The 25,934-nt window shown below is 39.8% G+C and overlaps 1 protein-coding gene across 1 annotated transcript in view; it reads right to left on the bottom strand.

The window, feature by feature from the left end:
- RNGTT (RNA guanylyltransferase and 5'-phosphatase) overlaps nt 1–25,934 on the bottom strand; it is a 176,002-nt gene that overhangs the window by 144,987 nt on the left and 5,081 nt on the right. The window contains exons 2-8 of the mRNA XM_033055808.1: nt 25,609–25,718; nt 20,454–20,557; nt 20,236–20,324; nt 14,511–14,586; nt 10,587–10,836; nt 3,734–3,843; nt 2,878–2,979 (exon numbers count right to left, since the gene is read on the bottom strand). Of these exons, the coding sequence (XP_032911699.1) occupies nt 2,878–2,979; nt 3,734–3,843; nt 10,587–10,836; nt 14,511–14,586; nt 20,236–20,324; nt 20,454–20,557; nt 25,609–25,718 (841 nt within the window). The remainder of the gene's footprint in view (nt 1–2,877; nt 2,980–3,733; nt 3,844–10,586; nt 10,837–14,510; nt 14,587–20,235; nt 20,325–20,453; nt 20,558–25,608; nt 25,719–25,934) is intronic.

Below are 25,934 nucleotides of genomic sequence, written 5' to 3'. Positions count from 1 at the left end.
CCAATGCTAAATGAGCTTCCCAGATCTTTTAATTTAAATTAATTTCTCTAAACCTAAGAGATAAATACACACATCTTTGTATTTCGACATTTACAAACAGGAGGGGAGAAGTATTTGTTCACACTGCATTTTTCATTTTGGGATAAACATGTTCCAGAAGGAATGCTAGAGCAGAATCGGGAGATGAGCCCTACTGATACTTATGCAACAAGGACCCTGAAACCAGGGACAGAGCAAGCAAGACCACAGTGAAGGCACAAACTCTTCAAATCACAACAGACTAGGCTAAGCAAGGCTAAGTCGAAAGATTTTGAACTCAGAGCTCTAAGACAATGGAGGAGGACGAGTTTTGACCCAAACCAGACTCAGAACTCACACACTTACAAAAATATGTAAGATATTACTCCAGTAAATCTCCCCAAGATATTTCATAGAATCACTATCAAATAAATCACTAAATAATTTAACTAACCAAGTTTGCATCGTTAGTCGACATTATATGAGAAAACATGCACAGTACTACCACTCTAAAAAAAACCCTAACAATGGGAAAAAAAAAAGAAAAACAAAATTAAAAAAAACCAATCCAAAAGAAACTCCACCACAACAAAACCAAAACCAACACAGTTCTTAAAACTGAGGATGAGAGGTTCAGCTCCAGTCAGAATCTAGAATTAGCAAATGCTTTTGAAGAAAAGCAGAAGTCCTTAGTGAAGTTACTGACACTGCATAACAGTTAAGAGAATGCATAAAAAAATGCTGTAGTCATGAAACCTCTAGGAAAAACTATTGCTGCAAAAATAAAATACGGGTATTTAACAACTAGTGAAATTTAAGAAGTTTGGCTAAGTTGAGCAAATGCTGCTATTAACTAAAATAAAACTGTTATTTCAGTGAGAAAGTATAACAAAGTAATTAGCTATGCATCTGCTTTTCTTTAAGTCCAATAGGGTTGACAAAACAGCAGTGCTTTTTAAGTTTAGAGAGAGAACAAAGCAACAAAAAAAAAAAAGCATGCAAGCCTAATAATATTTTAATAGGCAAGGTCTAAACCACTTTTAACAGAATAGCTTCAGAGATATTTGATGACAGGGGTTCCATCTCCAGATAATGTAAGTAGGAGATCCATAAATGGGTCTCCACTAACTGATGTCTTAATATCAAATTCAAGAAGGTCACGCCTGTCAACACAAGCATTCAGAATAACTAATGAAAATCTGTTTAATTGCATATGGAGTCTGGATACTGGAGAACAGCTAAATAATTAGAAGCATGTCTAATGTAAAAATGATCATAATAATTTTTCATTGTTGATCAGGATACATATCATGCAAAGTGCCTAAATGTCCAAATAATAGCTCAAGTTTTCACCTTTAATCTCTCTTTCATATTACTTAAAGTGAATTTCATTAACACTGGATCTCTGTGGCTCCATTTTCTTCTCTGAATATACCTATCAGTCTGTGTATCTCCATAATCTATTACCAGTTGTTATGTTTTGAAAAAACTGTAAAGAGCTATTTAGTTCCCTCAGCTTTGTTATTCATCCCCATTCTGTTTTCCCACCATTCTAATACTAAAAACACAGCGTAGAATGTTCAAAATACTGAAAATTTCTACAAGAAATTACACGTATGCTTTAATTTCATTCACAAAATGCAGTCTTCCAGGTCCCCTCTGTTCCGTATAATAGCTTTAGTACTCTGAATGTGTGGCATCCCATCCACACATTTGAGTAAGAAAATGAGAATATTACATAAGACATCAATTTTCCAAATTAATAACATAGGATATGACAGGGACTCTTCTGGTCAGTTTAAGCTGGCTGACTTCATTTGTTCAGGGTCAGTAGCTTTGGAATGCCCTACGACCTGTACTGCTCTGAGAATATGCCTCGACCTCCCAATACCCCATTGCTGTAACTTCCCATCCTGAGAAGACCTGCAGTGCACTATCCAAGTGCTTGTGCATACAGCGAATGTCAGCAGACCAATTATTCCTACACATTTCTTAATGCCTGGATGCCATATTGACTGCAAGCTTACTTTGACTTTTCACACCATGCTCACCCCAAGCTAATAAACCCTTGAAGCACAAACCACACAGAAGAGATACTTGAACGGTCTGGATTTTTTTTTATACAAGACAGCTTAGTTCTGGCTGAATTGTGCTGAATCCTGACTGACTCCATGTGGAGCCACTTGGTAATTCGCATAAAGCATCCAATTCCCCATATTCTCCAGGATTTTCATTATCTAGGATACTCCATTACTATTGATAACAAACCTAGTAAAATAAAGAACTCAGGAAAAACTTTAGAATATGTCCAATCAGGCCAATTAGGCATAGTTTGTTATTAAACAAAAGGCACTCCTGCAATGAATGCAAGAGAACTGGTGAGGGAAGATAAAATTATTGGCTTTTTAGCTGACATGAACACCATGTTTGAACAAAGGATCACAGTGTGAATTAAAAAAAAAAAAACCTACACATTTTCTAATACTACCCAGCTTCTGAAGGATCAAGCAGAAGTTTTAATTTAGTTCATAAATAAAAGTCTTCACCTTAGCAGACTCTAGCTGATATGTAAGATTATTCTAAGACCTTGGTGCCACATCATTGCTCACAAATAAGCAATGGTTACAGAGAAGAATAAGAGTACCTGCCTTTAACAGTCAGTGTGCACAACAGCTGCTAGAAAGAAACTTGGCCACAAACTTCAGCAAATGTGGGTACAAAGACAGAATAAAAATTAATCTCTGGAGACAGTTTTGTTCCTGTGCTTTGTCCTTTGTACAAGCAAATTCACTTTCCTGAAAAAAATACAAACTGTCTACCAAATTTACTGTTTTGCTTTTTCACTTAAAATGAACTTACCGGGTGCCGTCTGCTTTCCAGCTAACTTTGTATGGCTTTTGCTCCAAAAATTTAATATTTTGCTTGTCCATGGAAACAGGTTGTGCTCCAGGGAACCCAGTCCTAATAAAAAGAACCATGTTTATTAATGGTTCTGCAATAAACAGTCACACAAGTAAATACATATTTTACATCAGACTCAAGTCACACCTTGTACCAAATTTGTTGAAAGGTCAGCTCTGAGTTAGAACATCTTCTCCAATAAAGTATTTTGCAATAGAAGCCAAAAGCCTATCTCGTAAGAACAAGGTTATTTGCTTATGACAAAACACTAAATTATGTGGAACTTCAAAGTTTTAACTTTGCAGAGAGAGATATTTAAATTAAAAATTACAGGCACAATGAGCATGAACAAGAAGCAGTGTGAATCACCAACTTTGGAATGGAAAAGTTCAGAATCAGACATTAAAACCAGCATTTTCATTAACATTGGACACAAATCCAAGCTGGCTATAAAAATGAGTATTATATCTCCATACTGAAGTGTAATAGCAGTGGTATAAATAAATCTACTGCTTGAAAAGAAACTAAACTTTATACTTTAGGCTACATCTGGAATTTGAAGAGCAACATTTCATTATCTCAATGGAAAAGTAATTATAGAATCTTGTTTCTTAACATCAAAAATTGATCATTCCATTTCATAGTACAGCGCAAGACTGCACACTGTCAAGTGTGTTTGAGGTTTTTTTTATAAACAATCCATCCAAAAATGGTCACCTTTTTTCTTATTTTTACAATGAGCAGTTTCATTCTGCAAAATATAACACTTATTTCTTAGACAGTATAAATAAGTAAGTTCTAAATATTCTCATACCCTTCCCATCCACAGAACTGTTGACATTTTTGCTGTATTCCTCCTAGTTTTGGTTGCGTTGTCACCTGGGTCACACATTTAACTGTTATTCCTTCCAAGAAAATTGCACCCTAAAAAAAATTTTAAAAATAAAATAAAATAAAAATCTAGTATTAAAGCCTTCATAAAATCAAATCAGGATATGTCAATACAAGATTAAGTCTGTTTTTACATCTCTCTAGAGCAATACTAACTTAAACATTCCTGAAGGATTTACCCCCAAATGCCAAAATAAATTAGCTGAGTTTTGCCAGGAAACTCACAGGTGAGCCATATTATAAACCCAGGAACTGAAATGAGTTATTTATGAGGAAAAAATATAAAAAGGAAAAAAAAGGCAATAGGAATAAGGCAAAAGGAAGGGATAACTAGTACTTAGATGCTTACACAACTTAGCAAATACTCTCAAGAAAGTTGATCTAGGACAAACTTAACAAAAGAGAAAATATAAATAGCAGATTTGTAACAAAATATTTGCATAAATATATTTTTATAATTTATTCTCAATCAAACCAGGTTATTAAAATGGAGCTGCTATCCTGAATGCCCCAGAAAAAGCTTAAGTAGAGATCAAAAACATCAATCTGGAAAGAAAACTCTAAAATAACTTGTACATTCTAGAAAATGTTTGATGCCAAGAGGAACAAAAATAAATCTTGCATAACAGAATACATGAAAGCCATCAGGTCTACCAAACTACAAAATTACAGATTTCTATGGACATCTCAAATCAACCAGACTTAATTCAACAGAATCTCAAATAAATTTTCAATGCACACAAAGGAGATCAAACCATCTCATATATATTCTCTAAAACACTTTAAACGAGCTTTAACAAATCCAGATGCATACTATTGATGAAAGTAGTATTTTCCTCTTCTGCACTTCCACACACTGTGGCACTCATCTGCTCAACACTTGAGCAGGTCTAAGAATTAATTAACTAAATAACACTATAAATGGATAATCTTCTGCCAAAATAGTATCCTAAACTAGCTCACCAAAAAGGGAAAGCAGGGAAAAGCAGGACCACAGTTTTCAGTACAGCCTGCAGTTAATTGACTTGGTCACATCACCAAATCCCATTCTGAGAACAGAACATCCTAAAGAAATATACTGGTTCATAACCTTAACTACCTTGAGCTCCATAGACTGTAGGTCACTCACCCTATACAATTTACATGGATACCAGCCAGTGCAACAGCATACAGGGAAGCGGGCGAGAGAGGCAGACAGCTACTGGTGCCTGTCTGAATTCTGGTAAGTGATGAAGAGCACCAGGAAACAAAGGAAGATGGCTCTGCCTCGTTTCCATAAATAATGGCAGAGTGGAATGGCAGTACAACTGCTAAGACTGAAGTAACAGGCAGATTAGATTTTCCAGAAAAGAAAAAGTAATAAACACAAAATTCGTACTTGAAAGTGTTCCTGGCAGATTATCTGCTTCAAGTATAATAACTAGCTAAGGCACAGCACTGTGAAAACAGTGTGAGTCACTTGGGCATTCGTGCTCAGCTAACTTAGCACTCCAGGTTTCATGAGGACATTCCTTAGATAAGGTGCTAAAACTGAGACAGACCCGTGCAGTTTTCACCCTACTGTTCAGTTACCAATGCCTTTGGAAACAGGACACTGGAAACCATAGTGCAGGGACTCCAGAGAACTTAGATCATCGGGAGCACATCAATTCCTCAGCACTGATACTAAACCAAGAGTTACAAGCCCTAAAGGATCCAAAGAAACTACATGCACTTAATATCTACATTGTACAACCTCACACCATCTGTACTAATCAACCTTGCCCCATGTGCCATGAATATCTCCACCCATCACTTCAGCTGAAGGAGAAGTGGCAACGTGGATCATCCTGTGCTGGTTCATATCCTAAACAACATCTGGAGGAGTGGGTGAGTGGGAACAACCCCAAACACACACCTTCCTGACCCTAGCAGCTATCACAAGGCCTGGGTGAGAGATGGCTTCAGCTACTGAGACCTGAGTGTGTGCCAGTCTGCTCAGATATTGCCTCCCAGAAGACGAGAAACACTCCAAAACACGTCAGGAAGAGACATCTTCTAAAATTAAGGAAGTGAGAGACAGGGAGTTACACTGATCAGCTTAGTTTAATACCTAGAAACATAGGACCAAATCACAGTAATGCCTCTTGGCATGTACAAGCAAAAAAGAAAACAAAATCATACCGTCACTCAGTAGCAAAGGTGTTTCACTAAACATTTGGTTTTCATAATGAAACAAGCTTCACAGAATTGGCATTGCATATATTTGCCTTGGTTTGTGTTTTGTTTGCTTATTTTGTCCTCATAAAGGAATTCAGAAAACACAGGGTAGATGTAACTTCCACAAAATAGAAGAATAACCTGTTTCAAACTAGGTTCAGAGTTTGTTTCAATAACAAAGTGGAAGGATCTGCTGAGTCTGGTCTAGGCATAAGATAATTAATTTCCACTTAACCTCCTATTAGTGTTCTTGTTTTTGTGATATCTCTGACTTTAGTAATAGGATATAGACTGGGATGGTAGCTTAAGATTCAGTGTTATCCTTAATTTTAAAAATGGGCTGGAAGTAACACTATGCAATTCAGTATAAACAGAGTTCTATACTTCATAATGAATAAGAAATTATACAAACACACACTGGTAGATAATTAGAGAAAAAGACGTGGAAGCAGCAAGAGACCAAAAGCTGAATTAGTATTGTTCTGCCTAGTGAAAGGCAATTATGTTGAGATATATAAACAGAAGTATTAGCCTTAAGACATGTGAAATTAATTTCTCCCTATTAAGCCTTACTAGGATAGTCTCAACTAGAGGCTTGCATTCAATTACAGGCACCACAACATCAGGAAAACATGAGTCAACATGACAGAATACAAAGAATAAAAAGAAAGGTCAGTAGTACATGGACTAAAAGGAAAAAGTGAACTAATAAGCATTTAACATGGAAAAGGAAATTATACCCTTATTCAAGCACATTAAATGCTAAATCAAAAAACAGCATTTTTCCCATATGCTTCAAGATGCTCACAAGCAGAACAGTAAGTGCAAGGGTTAAACTTTGCAAAATAGAGTTTGTTAGGCAGAAAAACCCCAAGTCACTAATATTTAGAATCAATGCACTGTGGTAATAAATAATATCCTCATTATGTCAAATCAGTTTAATTGCTTCCTTCTGTCTCCCAGATGACCACAAGACACCTGCACATAAAATCACGAAAAAAAATCATTAACAGTCACCATCTCTTCCAGATTGTTTAAGATGTCACCATCCATTTCAGAAGCACTGCATCTCACACCCCATAAAATGCAATTTACGTGAAGCTAGAAGAGACAACATTCCTTAGTAAACAGTAGAAGTTCCATTTGACCCACAAAAGGTTTGTAGGCTCTGGTTCAGAGTTACAATTTTTTTGTCCAATTTGTAAAATGAAGTACAGTAGTTTCACGAATACAAGCTGCACGGATTATAAGCCGCACCCCCGGTGCCTCGACAATGTTGCTGTCTTTGTCAATAGATAAGCCGCACCCCGAATATTAGCCGCACTTTCGTTCGTCGCGAGAATCCGTGCGCAGCTTTCACAAATTGGCCAATTAGTAACAGGATCGCGGCATAGCGGGCTTTACTGGCTCGGGGCGGGGCCAGGAAGGCTCGGCCCGCTCATGGTTGCCGACGGGGCCGGGTGGCCCAGCTCAGCGCCACGGCTCGGCGGGGCTGGCCGGGTGGTGCTGCCGCCGCCGCCGCCGGGCTCGCTGGCCCCCCTCTCCCGTCAGCACCGCCCCGCTGCCGCGTTCGCTCGCCCGGCTGGCAGGGCTGCCGCCGCCGGGCTCGCCGCCCGCCCCACTGCCGCTTTCGCTCGCCCCGCTGCCGCTTTCGCGAGCGGCGGCGGCTCGCGGCGGCGGCTCGCGGCGGCGCTTTCGCGAGCGGCGGCGGCTCGCGGCGGCGGCTCGCGGCGGCGGCTCGCGGCGGCGGCTCGCGGCGGCGGCTCGCGGCGGCGGCTCGCGGCGGCGGCTCGCGGCGGCGGCTCGCGGCGGCGAGCGGCGGCGCTTTCGCGAGCGGCGCTTTCGCGAGCGCCGCTTTCGCTCGCCCCGCCGGCAGGGCTGCCGCCGCCGCCACCAGGCTCGCCGGCCGCCCCCTCCCGTCTGCACCGCCGCCGCGTTTCCTCGCCCTGGCCGGCACTGCAGGCCCCCGCACCGCCGGGCTCCCCCACGCTGCTGGCCCCGATTCTGCTGGGCTTCCCCCGCTGCCAGGCAGCCCCACCCGCCGGCCTTCCTGCTTCTGCCATGCTCCCCTGCACTGCTAGCCCCAGTTCTCCCGGGCTCCCCCGCCATGCTGGCTCAGGCTCTGCCGCCCTCCCTGCCCCGCCCTGCTGGCTCAGGCTCTGCCGCCCGCCCCCCGCACTGCTGGCCCCACCTCTGCCAGGCTTTCCCACCTCAGCCGGGGCCGGCCGGGCTCCAGCTTGGCTTGGGGCTGCCGCGGGCTCTCACTTCCGTGTTGGCAGCTTTTAGAATTTTGTTAATAGATTAGCCGCCCCGGAATATTAGCCGCACTTCCGGGTTTCCACCAAAATTTTGGTCAAATTGGTGCGGCTTGTATTCGTGAAATTACTGTATTTTTTTCCTGAAGTGAGATTCTAAGTGTCAGTTAATAATGTTGTTTTGATGCTACCATCAGTACTGCATGCACTGACAAAGTCAAAACTTGTTTGGATTTCCTGTGTGGCACCTCAGCCTGCAACAAGCAGATTTCCTGGCACCTGCCAACTTCCTTAAGGCAATGACAAAGGAAACCATAATGGATTTACGTTCTAACGATTCTTACACTTTCTGTAGTGTAGGAAAGAAAGGTTGTCAAGATATTTTGACATCAAAATATGGAAGTTTTAATGAAAAATGTTGCACTACAGTTTCTCACACCAGTTTCTGAAATGGACAGCATACTAATTTCATTTCACAGCCTAGCTAGCAGTGGTTTCTGACTGTTCATCATCCTAGCAAGATGCCTGGAAGCTGCAGGCTCTCCTCCTCTACTACTGAACTTTTCTTTTGTCTCCAGAAAAATTTGGGTCAAAATGAGAAACATTCAGAACAATGCTATCACTACAGCTACCTCTAGTTTTACACTGCCTATCCCTAGGCTTTTAGGAAAGAGATGAATTATAAAGGTGGAAACACCTGCTGAAGGAAACCAACAAAATACTGAAAATGTAGCCCTTTAGACAGTAAAGTAAGAATATCTGAGCAAGAGGTATTTACCTGATACTCACTCCCCCTGTAGACCGCATATTTACAAGGAATCACAAACAGACTGTATCCATCTCTACTGAGTTAAGAAGCAGTCCCATCTGCCAGCCAAGAATCATGGTAAAGAATTCTGCCCATTCCTCCTCTTCGTGTCAAAGAATGTTCCTTCAGAGCTGCAAAACTGAATTATACGAATATGCATATTAACTAGATGATTCTTTCTTTCACAAATTATCTAACTCATAATTCACTTTTAGTTATTAATATGCTTATTCGTATAATTTAGCCTCCAGCTTTCAACAAAACTATGGTGGCTGACAAGAAAAAGCCTGGGAAACCAGTATCATTCCTGTTAAATAGAACCCTTCAGTTTTGTACTTGATGAAAAGAGGATGTCATTGTAATTCATCGTAAAACCTCAGTTCCTAATGCATCAGAAGGCACATCAGAAAAACTCCAGGGCTCCAGCCCCCCAACAAATATTCAGATATCAATGTTTTACTGCAAGGCTAATGGACAAAGTGGCCATACCCCTTGAATATACTTTTACTATATTTTTACAGTGTGGGAAATTTTTTATTCCAGACAAGGGATAATTTGAAAGTTTTCAAAGTTCTTCTTACTTCTTTAAACTGGATTTTGTATTCCTGTCAGGCTAATATTTTCCATACTTCACCTGTAAACCTTGTTGACCAGCTGCGGTAACAACAGAATGCTTTTTTTAAGTCTATTTCAATATGAGGATTTCCAAGTGTTTGCAAACAAACACACCTCAGCACACAAGTAAAATAATTCAGTATCGTGAAAAAAAAATCTACTTTGTACAATCAGCAATAGTCTAGCTTACTTTATTTGCAAACAAAAAAGCAAGTCAGGAATTTGAAGAGAACTGAGTCATTAGTCTTCAGATGATACAAATATATTCTTTGTACGTGAGTATTAGCTCCATGTCATGGTAACTACAGTAACTTATTTCATCAGAGTTATGCAGATGTATGTCAGAAATCACAGTTAGTGATCAGTTATATTTCTTATAAAGCTAAAACACCTTTGAACACAATACCATTTCAAACCTGCCTTGGCTTTTTTAAGCTCATATATCTTTTTGCTAATCCAATTTTCAATCCTACAAAATTTCCCAAAGAAAGACCATTTACCAAAATGAGCACTGAATTTTAAAAATTCTGAATTTCATCCACATGACTACAAAAAACAAGAACTGTTTCCACCCAACTCTAATAGTATTTCATCTCTTAAGACAGACTGAATAATTAAAAAGCACTTTACTATCTCAAAAAATTGAGAAATTAGAAAAAATTTAAGTCATTTTTACAACTGGAATATTTGAGATGTTGAATATTAACATTCAAAGCTCATATAGGAAATACAGAAAAGTTTACAATGGAACTACAACTTTTTCCAGTTTGAGACAATGCTTCCAGCCCCCATTTGCAAGAGCAGTGACATTTATAACACGTGCAGTGATGTAACTGATGGATATGAGGTTATGAAATTCTGTTTAGCAATTAGAATATAAAGTTCCAAATCAAAATTACCAGTTTTAGGCGTTCTTTTCTCCTCTTGCCAAAGGAAGAGCTTGATGAGCCAGGTTCTGATTCTGGGCCTCCAGTTTTGCCATTATCATCATCCTCCTCTTCATCTTCATCAAAGCACCATTCTGGAAGCTCTGGTGGTGCTGGCGCATCATCTTCATCGCCATAACGACGAAATAATTCCTTCAAATAGTCACCTTTATAAATACCTGGAGGTCTGGCCTGAGCAAAAGTAGCCACGGCAGCCTCAATACTGTCAAAAAATAAAAACAGAAAATCACTCTGAATGCTTGTATGTTTTAGTTATGTCATGCTTTACCAGACATAAGAATTATTGGAACTGAAAATCAATACAAATTCTGAAGTGGTATTTGCAAAAACATTCCTTATATTTGAAAGTCCATGCTTAGATCAGTCTGGTAGCAGTTGCTCTTGCACAAGATTCTGTACAACTCTGCAGGCACTGTAATATTCTCAAGTAACTGCAGCTCAGGCTGCTTTGAGTCCTTATTGTAGCTCCTAGTGGTCTGCTGGTCACTGTTTTACCACAGATAAAACTTTTTTTATTCCTACAGGGAAGCAATGGGTGACATGCAGGTAAACACCTGAGGACTGCATGAACACAAAAAAAGACCAAAGAAACATATCAACAAACTTAATGACGAAAAAGGCAACTGTTTTAAATTCAAATATGGTTACATTTTTCTCTGCTAAGAATTGTCTTTCCTCTCATTAGAGGTTTTGCCATCATACTGGGAAAAACCACTCTAATCACTTTAAATTTCTTCTCTTTTTTGAAGTTTCTCATAAAAGGACTGTGGTTCAGAAACCTTTTACTATGCACTGAAACACTAATCTTAGAAAAATTAAGATTTTAGTTACATAATTGATTGATTGTCCGTCATCTCATGTTTGCTCAGCTGTGCTTAAAATGGAAAAAGACAAAACTGGTAAGCAGGCCTGAAGAAGCACTAACAATCGCAAGGAAAAATTGGAATGTCCCCAGAAATCATTTGTATTGTCATTAATAAAAAAAGGTCGAAAGTTCAGGGCGAGGAAGACTCGCCTTACTTCCTCCTTCTAAGACCCCTCCCCACAAAAACGACCCCAGACTTAATTCAAGAAGCCAACCACGCATGCTTAATAGCCATTCAAGCTAATTACCACAGGAAGCAGGGGATGGGAGGGGTTGGTATTATGAATATGTATTTATTTAAACCTTTTGTCAATAAATAGACTCTGTGACCACCTGTAATTTCGCAGTGCGTATTAGGGGGCTGCCCCACGCTGCTGCCCAGCGCTGAATAAACATACCCTTTCTAACTTTAAATTGTTAAAGAGTCTTTTGTCCGTCACAGTTGAGTATCGGTACTAGACCAATACTCATATTTTGGCAAATCAGCACCTTATACTTAATCTTGCTCAAATAAATTGGAAGATGGACCACAAAAAAATTACAAACCAAAACTAACAGTCATGCATCTTTACCAGCCAACTGGAAAACTCTCCAAAATACACAACAGTGAGCACAACACAAGGGTTTTATTGTTGCCATTTTCATAGATCCTATGAAAATGTTTAACTAAAAACACGGAATATAATTCTGTCCTCCATTTATCACGGCTGTGAACAACAGCAGTGCTGCAAGGATCAACATTTTAAAATCTTACTGTATGGGGAGAGGAGAAACCACAAAAATAGAGAGATGTCCCTGTTAGGCTTCTTGACAAGCACGTGTCTTAGAACTGGAACAAAAGTACATACTACATCCTGTGACATTACTTTTTTTCAGATATTTAACTCAAAATGCCTTTTTTTTTGTCTGAACTGTACAGCTAAATTTTCCATAATAGACAGAAACAGCGTCTAAGAACTAGTAAGGCTGATTCACTCCTCTGATCTTTATAAGAGGAGAAAACAAGATGTTCTCCAGAGCGACATTATCACATGGTATCACTTCAAAAATGACAGTTCAAGAGTGTGTTACACAGAAGGACCTTTCTTCCCCATTCTCTTTTCCAAGACTCCTAATTTCTTTCTCATAAGACATTTTTTACTTTGTTATCTTTCTTAGATTGTTTCATATCTTCTGTAATGAATGCCACTGAGAGAACAAAACAAACCAAAAGTTATGGTGCATGAAAAATGCTCAAGTTTTTCTCTGATGATATTAGAAGAGCTCTATAATCTTCTGGAATAGATGGCAAAGAAAGCCAAAAGAGGTGGCACTGATTTCAAATAGAGAACCCTAGCTGAAAGAAAATAATTTTCAGGTTCTAGAAACACAGCAGTCTTTGGGAAAAATGAGTTGTTGAAAAGAGACTCAGGTAAGGTTTCTGACCTTACTAGTCAGAAAGCTGAAGAGCTTTCAGGCCTTTCTCTAAACTAACTATAAAAGATATCCCACTGTACACAACACAGCAGCAACACTCCTACATCATACGCTTAACAAATGAATATGGATGGATTTTTCCATCAGTAAGATCTTATTTCCTCATTAGCAAGAAACAGTGCCTTGTTTTAAAGAATGACACAGCAAATTAGATTTATCTTGATACAATGCTCAGCATTAACTAGCATCTTGCCAAAATTGTTTCTTTTGCTGTGGATATTTCTTCCTACCAGGGGATATCTGGATGTTCTATTACAATAATCTGACAGAGATTAACCAACTTAATACAATTAACTATCCTAAGCAAAAAAAAAAAAAGAGACATGGTGTTGAGTTTTAAGACTTTTCCCACCAAGGTTTGGAAACAGAGAGGCAGCATAAAAGCAGGAGATCCAAAGACATTCAAGTGCCTTTCCTCTTCATAATAAATGATCAATTATAAGTCTCATTATTGCACGCTACTTTTAAATTGCTTGATTAAAAGCATACAAATTTTCTAATTCATAGGAACAATGAGAATCATACTATAAAGAATTTTTGTCTGTGTCTACTTCCTATACACAGCTAGGATCCTGCAAAGATTCAGTCATCCATTACTAATGGTTCTCCGTTTCCATTACTAAATGTCTTTATTCCAGGTTTACTAACAGACAGGAATGACCTAGTTCTTTGCAAACAGCTTGCACATGCATACTAAGCATAATAATTGCATCCAATCACAAAAAAAATCCTGCAACAGGAGCAGAATTTTCTTCACTTAAAGAACCACACGTAAGAAATATCATCAGAATGTTTAATGAGCTTGTCAAAAAACACTGCTTTCACAGGTCTCTGTCAAGAGGGAAACAGTGTTTTGCAAACACTATGAAACTAAAGTTATGCAAAAGTTATGTCCCACAGGATGGTGCACACAGTGTTTGGGTTTGGGGTTTCCTTCAAAACTAATGTTATCTAAAAAAGATAATTACTCTGTATGAAGGAACCAAAATTTTTAAAAGATGGAAAAAATGGGTGAGTCTGTATAGAAGAATACTGTAGACTTTAGTCAAAAAACTAGCTAGAAACAAGGGCTTTGTCTGCCCCCAACCCTTCAGGAGTATGTATGTTACCCTGCTGTTGCTCTAGTTAATCTCTTCAGATGTCAAAAGAGCCCAAAACCTACACGCACGCCTACATGAGAAAGATGAAAGAGTATGGGAAATAATATTTCAGGAATCTCTGAACTCTATATTCTTACTTAAAATGTGGCACATATTATGGGAAAGAGACACAATATGATATACACAATGCTAAAGACCCACACACAGCAGGTACAGCTGACTTTTGACCTACCAGACCTGGAATTCTTGACTGCAACAGGCTAAGCTAACAAGGGATAACACAAAAAATGTTAATATGGGCTGTTTACTCAAGATAATTAGGCAGCTATAAAACAAGCAATAGTGAATACATTAGCATAGCTACCAGGAAAATGAGTGAAACATACTGAAGAACCTTTTGGCCACAAATCCCCAGGAACTAACATTCAAAGTTACCTCCAATCCAACTTCTCAACCAAAAAGGCACAGATCAAAAATCCAGTTCTATTGAAACCATGTGTACAATGGACACCTAGAAAAGACAAGAAAAGGGCACAATCACTTGCAAGTGGTTTTAACAAACATATTTAGTATCAAAAGTGTGGGTTTGGATCCTCCCACCTTGATCTGTAACATTAAAGGGTTAAACATTAATGGCTCCCTCCCCATCATGGCAGCGCAGACCACATAAGGCACATAAGCCTAAAAGGCAATTTATTATATTCTTTCTGCAATTTAGCAGCAGCAAGGGTATAGGACACTTCAGTTAATCACAATCAAGAGCACTAACTTAATGTGACTGAAATATGACTAATATAGATAAGATCCACAAATCTGCTCAAATGCTTGTCAGAAGATTCAACAAGCATGACATTCATTTCATACCATCAGGCAAAAAATTACACTCAGATTACCTTACCTTAAAATTGAAAGGGGTGCCAATAGACCACAATTCTATCTCAAATTTGTTATTACCATGCTAAGACTTACTAATTTTGTAAAAAAGAAAGAATCTACAAAAAGAAAACTAAAGATCAGTATAATCATCTTGAATTACTTATCTTTTCAATGTGAAAAAAAAAGAATTAAGTCTTCAGCCTCTGTTTTACCGAACTCATCCCTCAGTAAAAGGAGGGATATACTGTCAAATGCACCGCATTTTTTTTTTCTCTTAAGGCAACAGCACCATCTAGTGATAAACAGACTAGTCTCAAAATTTGTGCCATTAAAAATGTCATGAAGGATTCAGGCAAGATGTTGCTTCTTCCTCCAACTTAATTTTAAATTATAAACATCACTGAAGTTTCCACTAGCATCAAGAGCAATTATTCTTAACAATTTCTGTTGTTACCATAGAACTGTTTAGCTGGAAAAGGCTCTTAAGTACATTGAATCCAACTATTACCCCAGCAGCCAAATCCACCACTAAGCCTTGTCCCAAAGTGCCACATCTACACAGCTTCTAAATACCTCCAGAGATGGGGACCCAACCACTTCCCTGTGCAGTTTGTTCTTGTGCTTCACAACTTCACCTTTTGGCAGAGAAATTTTTCCTAATGTCCTAAACCTCCCTGGTACAACTTAAGACTTAATTTCCTCTTGTCCTGTCACTGGTTGCCTGCGGAACGACACCGACCCCCACCTGACCACAGCCACCTTTCAGGCAGTTGTAGAGAGTGATAAGGTCACCCCTGAGCCTCCTTTTCTCCAGGCTGAACAACCCCAGTTCCCTCAGTCACCCCTCACAAGACTTGTGCTCCAGACCATTCACCAGGTCCGTTAACCTCCTCTGGACACACTCCAGAATGTCAATGCCTGAGCACCAGTGCCAAGTACCAGGGGATAATCACTTCTTAATCCTGCTGGACACTGGCCTTCTTGGCCACCTGGGCACACTAATGGCTCATGGTCAGTAGACCAGCACATCCAGGTCCTTCTCTGCCGGGCAGCTTTTCAGATGCTCTTCCCCAAGCCTGTAGCACTAGCTCGGGTGTTGAGACTCAAAGTGCAAGACATGGTAAACAACACATGAAGCAAGGTACTTGAGCTTTAATTCATTTCCTCATTTCTCTACCACAGCTAGTAAAGTAAGTGAGTAACAATTCACTTGATGCATATTCAAACAAAATGTGAATACCCTACACTGAAGTATAAATTTTGCAAACGGAGAACCAAAGAAGTACCTACAAAAAGTAGACTGATGAAAAAAAAACAAACCAACTTTAAGTGTATAAAAGAAAGTATGTATGAACTGTAACAGGATTGGGTTTTGTGCCTGCCCCGCCAAGGTTCCTTTCTTGATAAAGCAAGGTAAAAATTACCATTAATTTTTTTGATTCATCATTTCTAATCATTTAAAAATACTAAAAACTGCATAACTTGCATCAAATTAAATGAATTTTAGTTTCCTTATATAATTTATTCCAAACATTCATTTCTCCTTTGTTTTCTGCGGAAGCAAAATTTTTGCTTGTCACTTCCTTAAGGTTGGCAGGCATACTCCTGTCCGTCACGCTGCAAAAATAAAGTTTCCTTCCTATATTGCTCTAGATGAATCGAAAAATTTAATCACTTACCATTCACATTTCAGTCTCTTTTCATATCTAATTGTGACACTGAGAACAAAACTGCACACAATTGCTGTCACTAAGTCCTGCAGTTGTTACTGCTGCCAAGAAGGTTAAGTCAATAATTTTATACACATGGCAAAGATAAAAAGCATCTTAGCATGAGAACAAATGGCTTGAGAACAAATGGCTTGAAAAAGAAAGATCACACAGGGTGCAGTACTATCACTGCTGTAGACCACTTTCACTTCTGATAAACATCCTCCATACCAGTCCCTCTGACGCTCTGTCAGAGGAAAAAAGTGCCCAGAATGACAAATTTCAGTAATTCACAAATGGGAAATCCAAACTTTCAACATTTCTCTTCTACTATGAAAGCCTAAACAATATGTTCTTTAAAAGTTTAGTCAACATACTATTTTCTCCTCGGCTCTTTCTAATTGACTTTTTTCCCCTATAGAGGAGAAACATCTAAATAACAGAAAAAACATTCCACAATTCATCAAAGCCTAAAAGTTAGTGAATCAACACTAAAAATGTTGAAATATCAACTAAATGCGTGTGCTACTCATGGGATATCACCATGCTATCCATGCACTATATAAACTGCTGACCATAACCACTATTTCAAGTCGTACAATATTACTGGAGGACCAAGTGGAAGAACTGCAAAAGGAGACTGAAAACGAGGAATTGCTAAAAGAAAAGCGAGTGAGATCAGTGACCAACAATATCTTGCTTCTGGCGTAAGTTTTGAAATACTGTTGGTGACTGGTCCCACTCACTTCCATTTAGCAGCTCCTCATTTTTTAAACCACAGAGTTGTGTTACCATTCCGAGAAGAACACATAGGTCTCTGTCCTAGTTTCAACTAAAGCAGAGTTAATTTTCTTCACACTGGCTGGTGTGGGGCTATGTTTTGTATTCCTGCTGAACACAGGATTGATGCTATAGAGATGTTTTTATTTTTACTGAGCAAGGCTTACACAGAGCCAAGGTCTTTTCTGATTTTTGTACTGCCAGACTGGGGAGGAAGTTGTGGGTGCCTGGGAAATTGGGAGGAAACACAGCCAGGACAGGTGACCCAAAATGACTAAAGGGATTCTCCAGACCTTAGAACACCGAGTGCATGGAATGGGAGGAAGAAAGAGGAATGGGGGGACATTCAAAGTGATGGTGTTTGTCTTCCCAAATCACCACCAGGTGTGGTGGGGCCCTGCTCTCCTGGCGATGACTGAACACTGACCTGCCCATGGAAAGCAGGGAATCCATCCCTTGCTTTGCTTTGTGCACAGCTTCTGCTTTCCCTATGGAACTGTCTTTATCTCAGTTTGTGAGTTCTCTCCCTTTACCCTTCCTATTCTCTCCCCAGTTCCACCAGTGGAGAAGTGAGGGGAGCAGCTGTGTGGAGCTTCACTGCTGGAGGAGTTAAACCACAAGTCTCCAATTAAACTGCATTCTGTGTGCAATAAAATAAGCAAGTATCTAAGCGAAAACTAGGTGAAAATATGTGTGAAAAAATTCAATCTCTCAAGCACTCAAAAAAAAAAATACTCAGTGGTACCACATCCTGCAACAGAACAAGAATGGCTACAAATTGAAATACAATAAATTCTGTTTCAACATGAGAAAAAAACACCTGTATATTGTAAGAACAAACACTGGAAGAGGCTGCCAGAAAAAGTTGTGGAGTCTCCAAGCTTAGAGGTTGATCAAAGCTAAATGAGCATAGTCCTGAAGAAGCTGCTTTAGCTGGCCCTGTTCTAAACAAGGGCAACTGAGTAGCTGATTTCAACAGATGCCTTCCAGTAACTTCAGCTATCCTATCATGTATCTGGATGAATCTTAAATTGCATGAACATACCAACTTAGTTTACCAAGCTCTTAGCAATGACATCTGCACAAACAACTGTTCCATGTACTCCTAAGTCACACAGACACTCAGATTCAAGAAGGCTGCAAAACTATCATCCAAGAGGATTGAGGACAACTCCCATTCTGACTCTGGAAACTCACCTGCAAAGTAATTTCTTGTCTCTAAGAGTTTGCAGATAGAGATGAACATTAATATAATTGACAAATCAGAGTAAAATAGTTTGCACTAAAACTAAAAGGGATGCAAATTAAACTCAGAACTTGTTTCTCTCTGAGTAAAAGTATGCTTAGAACATTTAAATATTCACTGCAAGACAGTATACCATAGAAGAAAAACTTAGTCTAGTATCTACTATCAGTTTTGTGAGACTTGCTGAAAAGTCTCTGATAATTCAGTTACCAAATACGACTTCAAGTAAACCAGACCACCAAATGTCAACACAATACATAACTTGCATTTGTATCAGCAGAAGCTACAAAACCATAGCGCAAGTACCATGTATTTGTAGACAGTTCTTGGGCCTGTATAACTTTCTGCATTAAGTCAATAGCTCTTAACAAACTGATGGATGTAGAAACATAGTACTTTTTGTTAAAAAAACAATTATTAGTTTTGCAGTAAACGCAATCTACAGTAGTTTCACGAATACAAGCCGCACGGATTATAAGCCACACCCCCGGTGCCTCGACAATGTTGCTGTCTTTGTCAATAGATAAGCCGCACCCCGAATATTAGCCGCACTTTCGTTCGTCGCGAGAATCCGTGCGCAGCTTTCACAAATTGGCCAATTAGTAACAGGATCGCGGCATAGCGGGCTTTACTGGCTCGGGGCAGGGCCAGGAAGGCTCGGCCCGCTCATGGTTGCCGATGGGGCCGGCCGGGTGGTGCTGCAGCCGCCGCCGGGCTCACTGGCCCCCCTCTCCCGTCAGCACCGCCTCGCTGCTGCGTTTACTCGCCCTGCCGGCGGGCCGGCCCCCGCCGCCGCTGCGAGGCACGCTGGCCGCCCTGCTGCTGCATTTACTCGCCCTGCTGGCGGGCCAGCCGCCGCCGCCGCTGCTGCCGGGCTCGCCGGCCGCCTCCTCCCGTCTGCACCACCGCCGCGTTTGCTTGCCCTGGCCGGCACTGTAGGCCCCCGCACCGCCGGGCACCCCCACGCTGCTGGCCCCGATTCTGCTGGGCTTCCCCCGCTGCCAGGCAGCCCCACCCGCCCGGCTTCCCCCTTCTGCCATGCTCCCCTGCACTGCTAGCCCCAGTTCTCCCGGGCTCCCCCGCCCTGCTGGCCTGGGCTCTGCCGCCCCCCCTGCCCCGCCCTGCTGGCTCAGGCTCAGCCGCCCGCCCCCACACTGCTGGCCCCGCCTCTGCCAGGCTTTCCCACCTCTGCCGGGGCCGGCCGGGCTCCAGCTTGGCTTGGGGCTGCCGCGGGCTCTCACTTCTGTGTTGGCAGCTTTTAGAATATTGTTAATGTATTAGCCGCCCTCGAATATTAGCCGCACTTCCGGGTTTCCACCAAACTTTTGGTCAAATTGGTGCGGCTTGTATTCGTGAAATTACTGTAATTTATATACGCATAAACATATATAAATTTGTATTGAGAAAATTCCTTTGCTCAGACTTTTAAGAATAAGAGACTGCAGTCACAAGCAAGAATAAAAAGAAGAATAAAGAATAAGAATATAGGAATAAGAATGCAATATAAGAATAAAAACTAATGATGGTATAAGATGGATATAAGATGTACCTATAAGCTCTGAAGGATTCTTATCACTGAAGTGTTCACACACACGGATAAATGTTTCTGTATTCTCAGGTGTAGGGCACTCACCATGCCTGAAAAACACAAGAACACATGGATTAGAAGACACCTAGGGAAAAGGAAAAAAGAGGAAAAAAAATTTCTTCTGTGTGATCTTTCAAATTAAAAGCCAAAGAAATAATTAAAAAGTGCACACAACTTACCCTTTACATTGGAGCTTTATATATTTAATTCCCTCTTTCTCTATATCATTTCTGTCATAGAATCTAGTGGTGTTGGTCAAGTCTACCAACAAACCCATTTTAACCTAAAAACAAAAAAAAAAAAAACTTATATATGTGGTTCAAATACCAGTGCATAAATACTAAATGTATAAAAACATAATAATTAAAAGCAACCACAGGCTACGTCTGTAAGTTTAAAAATTATTAAATATTGCATTTGTTTGTAATATCTGTATTTTACCACCATTACAAATATCCGCATCTTTGTGAAAGCTGATTGTTGGTCCAAACAAAATTTCCAACAACAAACCTACCAGTTTTACGGTGCAAAAACAGTTCACTAACACACCTGCGCGAAGAAAGTATTTCCAATTTCCCATCTTGTAAGTGCAAGCAATTGCTTTTAGACAAAAAACCTCAATGTCAGGCTTTCAGGTACAACCAACACACCAGCAATAATTTAGCAGTGCAGTTGGAATAATTACAAAAACACCTTTTCCACACAATTCAGAAAAGGTAAAATTCAATTTTAACGAGCATACAGTTCAGAAACAGCTATTTCACACTTGTTGTTTAGTTGACCCCTAAAGGAAAATTTCCAACTATCTACAGAGATAGCTCTCCATCTCCAAATAGTCAAACTTCTGTTGATCTATATTTAATACTTATATGTTTTGATATTACTTTAATAAATATTAAAAAGCATCATTATGTTATATCAACAGCATTACAACTTCTAAAGTAATATCCAGATCAGTTCTGAATTTCTCACTGCCAACTTTGCATATTGTATTCAGAATATTTGATTAACTTTTGTTACATTTGCAAAAATACAAACCATCTCACAAGGAGGTCCACCTGAAAACAATGTTACACCACTGAAACTTTAAATATAAAGTGTCGAGTGGCTAAGCATGGAGACCGACAGCATCTTAGACAGTGATTAATACAAAGAATTATACAAAGGCAATTAATTAAATGATTACTTTCCTCCCTCTCCATTCCCTACAGCATTTTGCAAATGTCTCTGAGACTACTTAATTCAGGCCTGTAGGACTTCTCACTTGTTATTCTTTTGCCATTATTACAGATAATTTCAATCATATACAACTGAAGCTCATGTGAAGTGACTGTTCCTCACACACTTCATGGAGCAGTAAGGCAAATAGGCACAGAGTGTAATTTATCCAAAGCTATAAAGGCATTTATGGTGTATAGAGCATATAAGACTCAAAAGCAGTTTTCCTGCTTTATAGAAAGCCTAATTAATTGCATTCCCAGTCCATGGCATTGACTGTACATAACACATTACAATTTCGAGAGTGCAAAGCACAAGACAATTATAAAGAAAATCTTAAAGAACAGGGGGATTATACAACATATCCAAGTATACAATTATGATTTTCAAAAAAATCCATGCAAAAAAAACACCAGTACCACTGGAACAAAATTAAAGCCTTCCTGTCACTTCCTCACATTCCAGATATCCCCAGCTATTAATGCCTTATGCATGTGTTCGTCTGCTGCTGTGCAATGAAATGGGCTTTGCCAGGTTCCCCTGTATGACCCCAGAACTTTCTCCTTAGACACCAGAAACTGAAAACGCCCTCCCCAGGAAGGAAAGAGCATACTACAATACAATGAACTCACTCCAAGTCTCAGGATTTTTTTCTTGCATTTCTTATTTGAGAAAAATAGTTTAAATCAGTGATTGAATGTATCTGTGAAAACAATAATGTGGCTGAAAATTGATAAGGAGTTTTCCTAACAGGAACTCTGTAACTTGAGCATACTAATTACCCAAACATTCTTTAGAGTTAACTAATGTCCTAGCTCTTTGTGACAGAAATAAATCTACCTGTATAAAGCATAAACTGTACTAAACTACCTACTCAAGAAATAAATTAAAAAATAAAATTATTCACACTGTCACCAATAGCTCCTGCAATTAGTTTAAGAGAACATTAAGGTACTATGCCAATACTGGTGATTGGAAGAAAATTGAGGCTGCAATGGCTAATAAAATCAGTTTCTAACATTGAGATTTTCAGCAACCAGCTACAGGAGAAAAGAAATCACACAGGAAGCTTGTTAGAGAGAGTTTCTCCCAGACAGATGTTGTCTTAAATGCTAAACTGGTACCTTCAAAAATCTGTGGCAACAGCAGTATCTCTCTATTACAGAAATCCAGATATAAAAGTTTCTACTGAAGTCTTTCATCTGGGAGCTAAATTATATGGACTTAAGTAATAACCCATTTTCCGAAGTAATTATTCTGCAAGATATTAGCAGTAAAAAACACACTGTAATAAAACTACAAGACCATGCAGAGTGAGTTACTTTCACTGTGGGTGGGAAAACTCACTCTTAGAGGGCTCTTCCACTTCACATTTATGTCATTGCTGGCCTGCTGGTCTACAAATAGAGCACTTCAACAACCACTACGTAACTTGGTAAATAAAAAAGAAATACATATTTTCAAATAGCAAGCAATCATCAACAATGCCAGGGTCCAGTACAATGCAATAGATTTGACAAGAACAGAAGGTTTGAGAGAAATTCTGTGTTCTGCCTGTTAATCAAAATTACCAAAATATAAGTGGGGATCCTCATGCTACTAATTTTACTATCAAATTCTAACAATCTGATGTCAGTCAAGACATGAGTTTGTAGCTTTACAACAGAACTGATAGATGTGACTACTGGGAAAGCTACAAAAACCTCACCACGATTATTTCTTTTTGGTGGCAAATCACTAAGGAGGCAAGCATTTAGAAATTCTGAGTAAGCCTGTGAAGTTCTCTGTAACTTCAAAATACACACAGAATTTTAAATTATTTTAAAACATGAATAAGATTGGTTTGGGAAATTTTCCAGGTATGCCTATCAAATCCAGGTAGAGTCAAAAATAACGTAATACATAAAAGAGGAACTCAAGCAGAATTTAGAGGTACGTGTCAAAGACTGAAATATTATTGTTTATAGCTTAACCATTCTAAAGAAAGATTTTTGTCCATTAAAACTGTATAATGAAGCTACACAAATAAAAGCTGCATCACCAAAGCCCACCCTAAATGGGCCCCCTGACTGAGGTCCTGGACTCTAAGTTGATCTGAGATAAGCTAGAAGTGACACGATTCTCAGGTCTGGGTTGGGGGAGAAGAATACTTCCACAGAAGAATTAAGCCCAACAGCTTCAGCAGGGAGCCATACCCCCCAGGCTTATCGGCTGCCGGGTCTGCACAGACTCTTCCCCAACCCAGGGGGAGGAGGAGTTTTGGGTGTGTACCTCCGGGCAGAGGCAGTGACTGCCCTGCACAGACCAGCTCAGCTGTGGGGCCCCCCACCCCAGGAAAGCCTCATCAATAGGACATTCACGAGAGGGACAGCAGAGCGGGTGTCGTGGCCCATCAAAGTCCCCCTGGATGGTTCCCCAGACCCTGCACCAGCGCACTGCACATGATGCAAAATGATGCACCTGACACAGAGCCCTGCAAGGGACAGTGTCAAACTTTCCCCGCCCCGGGGAGGCACCTGGGCATTCCCACCTGACCCAAACCCACGTTAATCCACTGGATTGTATATTTTGTGGCAGGGGACCCTCCCCACCAAGAAGACCAGATGGAGGGGAGCAGCAAGATGTCATTGGGATCCATAGAAGGGTGATATCTTTCTATTTAATCTGTCTCTGTCACTCTTTCTGCACCCCACCCATCTCCTTTTTCTATTTCTTTCTTTTTATTTCTCTTTGCTTCTTTTAATGTTAGATAAATATATCAATTTCTTAGTATCAACATTTAACTCGTTTGGTTTTAATCTTTTTAGGAAATATTTTGAACCTCAGGATTCTGACTCTTTTATTCACAGAGAGCTCTGTTTGATCTACTGTGATTAGAGCAGGTCATAAAAGCACAGATGCAAGAATTCTAGCAAGAAAAATCCTACCAGTTCAAGTACTGAGAACAGGCACATAAGCTTCACTGATTGTACTCTCTTATCACATTACTGCAAAGATACTTCTACCACTGCTACACTGAGTAGTTCACCATCTACTTCATACCTAAGCCTATATAAGATTAATAAAATGAGGATTCCCAGCTTTTAGTCACCTAATTCTTCTGATGTTTCAGGTCTGATACTGTTAAACAAATTCAGAATTAACTGAACCCTGATCAACAGCAAAAAATAATGAAAAAATTCACAGAAAAAAAACACCACTTACATGATTCCTCTCATAGACACAACCAAATGGCATTAAACTTTTATATACAATTTAATAACCAATTAAATCAATTAGATGGTGGGCCTTTCTTAGCCTGGCATGCTCAAAATCCCATTTCCCACATCTCCAGATGCACCGGACTGGCCACAGCACTTCAGAGACCTACGTGAAAGGCCAGAAAGATTCTGTTCCCCACCTGTACTGTCACAGTTTGCTACAGTGCAGAACAACATGCAAACTGAAACATACAGATAAAAATGGGTAAAACAGAGAATGAAGACGTGAGCCAGAACCACAAGTCTGTAGTGGTAGACGCCACGAGGTTTAATAAAGCAAAGTGCAGGGTCCTGCACTGGGGTCACAGCAGCCCCAGGGAGCACTGCAGGCAGGGGGAGGAGTGGCTTGAGAGCTGCTCAGCAGAAAGGGACATGGGGGTGCTGGTTGACAACTGGCTCAGTATTAGCCAACACTGTGTTGCCCAAGTGGCCAATGGTACCTGGCCTGTATCAGCAATAGCATGGCCAGCAGGACCAGGGCAGCGATCATTCCCCTCTACTCAACACTGGTTAGGCCACAAATCAAGTGTGGTGCTCAGTTCTGGGCCCCTCACTTTAAAAAGGATATTGAGGTGCTGGAGGGTGAACAGAGAAGAGCAACAAGGCTTATGAAGGGTCTCTTATGAGGAACAGCTGAGGGAGCTGGGCTTGTTAGTCTCAAGAATTCTAACCTGTAAGAAAACACCTGCAATCTATTCATTGCAGAGACCTGGAAATGTAAACACACAAAAAAAAATTCAGTACAGGTGTCCCTAACAAAGCCATCAACCACTTTTTCCTTAGATCTGAAAAGCAACACTTGAGTAAACATTAATAACGAAAGCAGTGTTTCAATTATCAGAAAATTTAACTTTACCTTCAGACTCTTTAAGTAGTTGGATAACATACTAGGGTGAAAACGATTTTCTTCAGCAACCTGTTCATCGTATCTTGGTCCTAACATTGTCTTCAAAGGTAAAAACTTCCCTATGAAAGATAATAAAATTTTGCAGTATTTTATGCATTATGTACAGTTACAACTTAGCATTTCAAAGCAACACGCTGAGCAGTTTTATACACTGAACTTCACTAATAAATAATTGCAGAAATAATACTGCCAACAGTAAATAGGAATATTTTTCAGTTATGAGTTCTCAGAATTCACAAGTAAGTTTAAAAGTTTAAAGGAAATACAAGTCAATT

Source organism: Catharus ustulatus, chromosome 3, assembly GCF_009819885.2.
Source record: "Catharus ustulatus isolate bCatUst1 chromosome 3, bCatUst1.pri.v2, whole genome shotgun sequence".
Classification (NCBI taxonomy): domain Eukaryota; kingdom Metazoa; phylum Chordata; class Aves; order Passeriformes; family Turdidae; genus Catharus; species Catharus ustulatus.
Note: the sequence above shows the minus strand (reverse complement) of the source record. Positions and strands in the feature narration are given on the sequence as shown.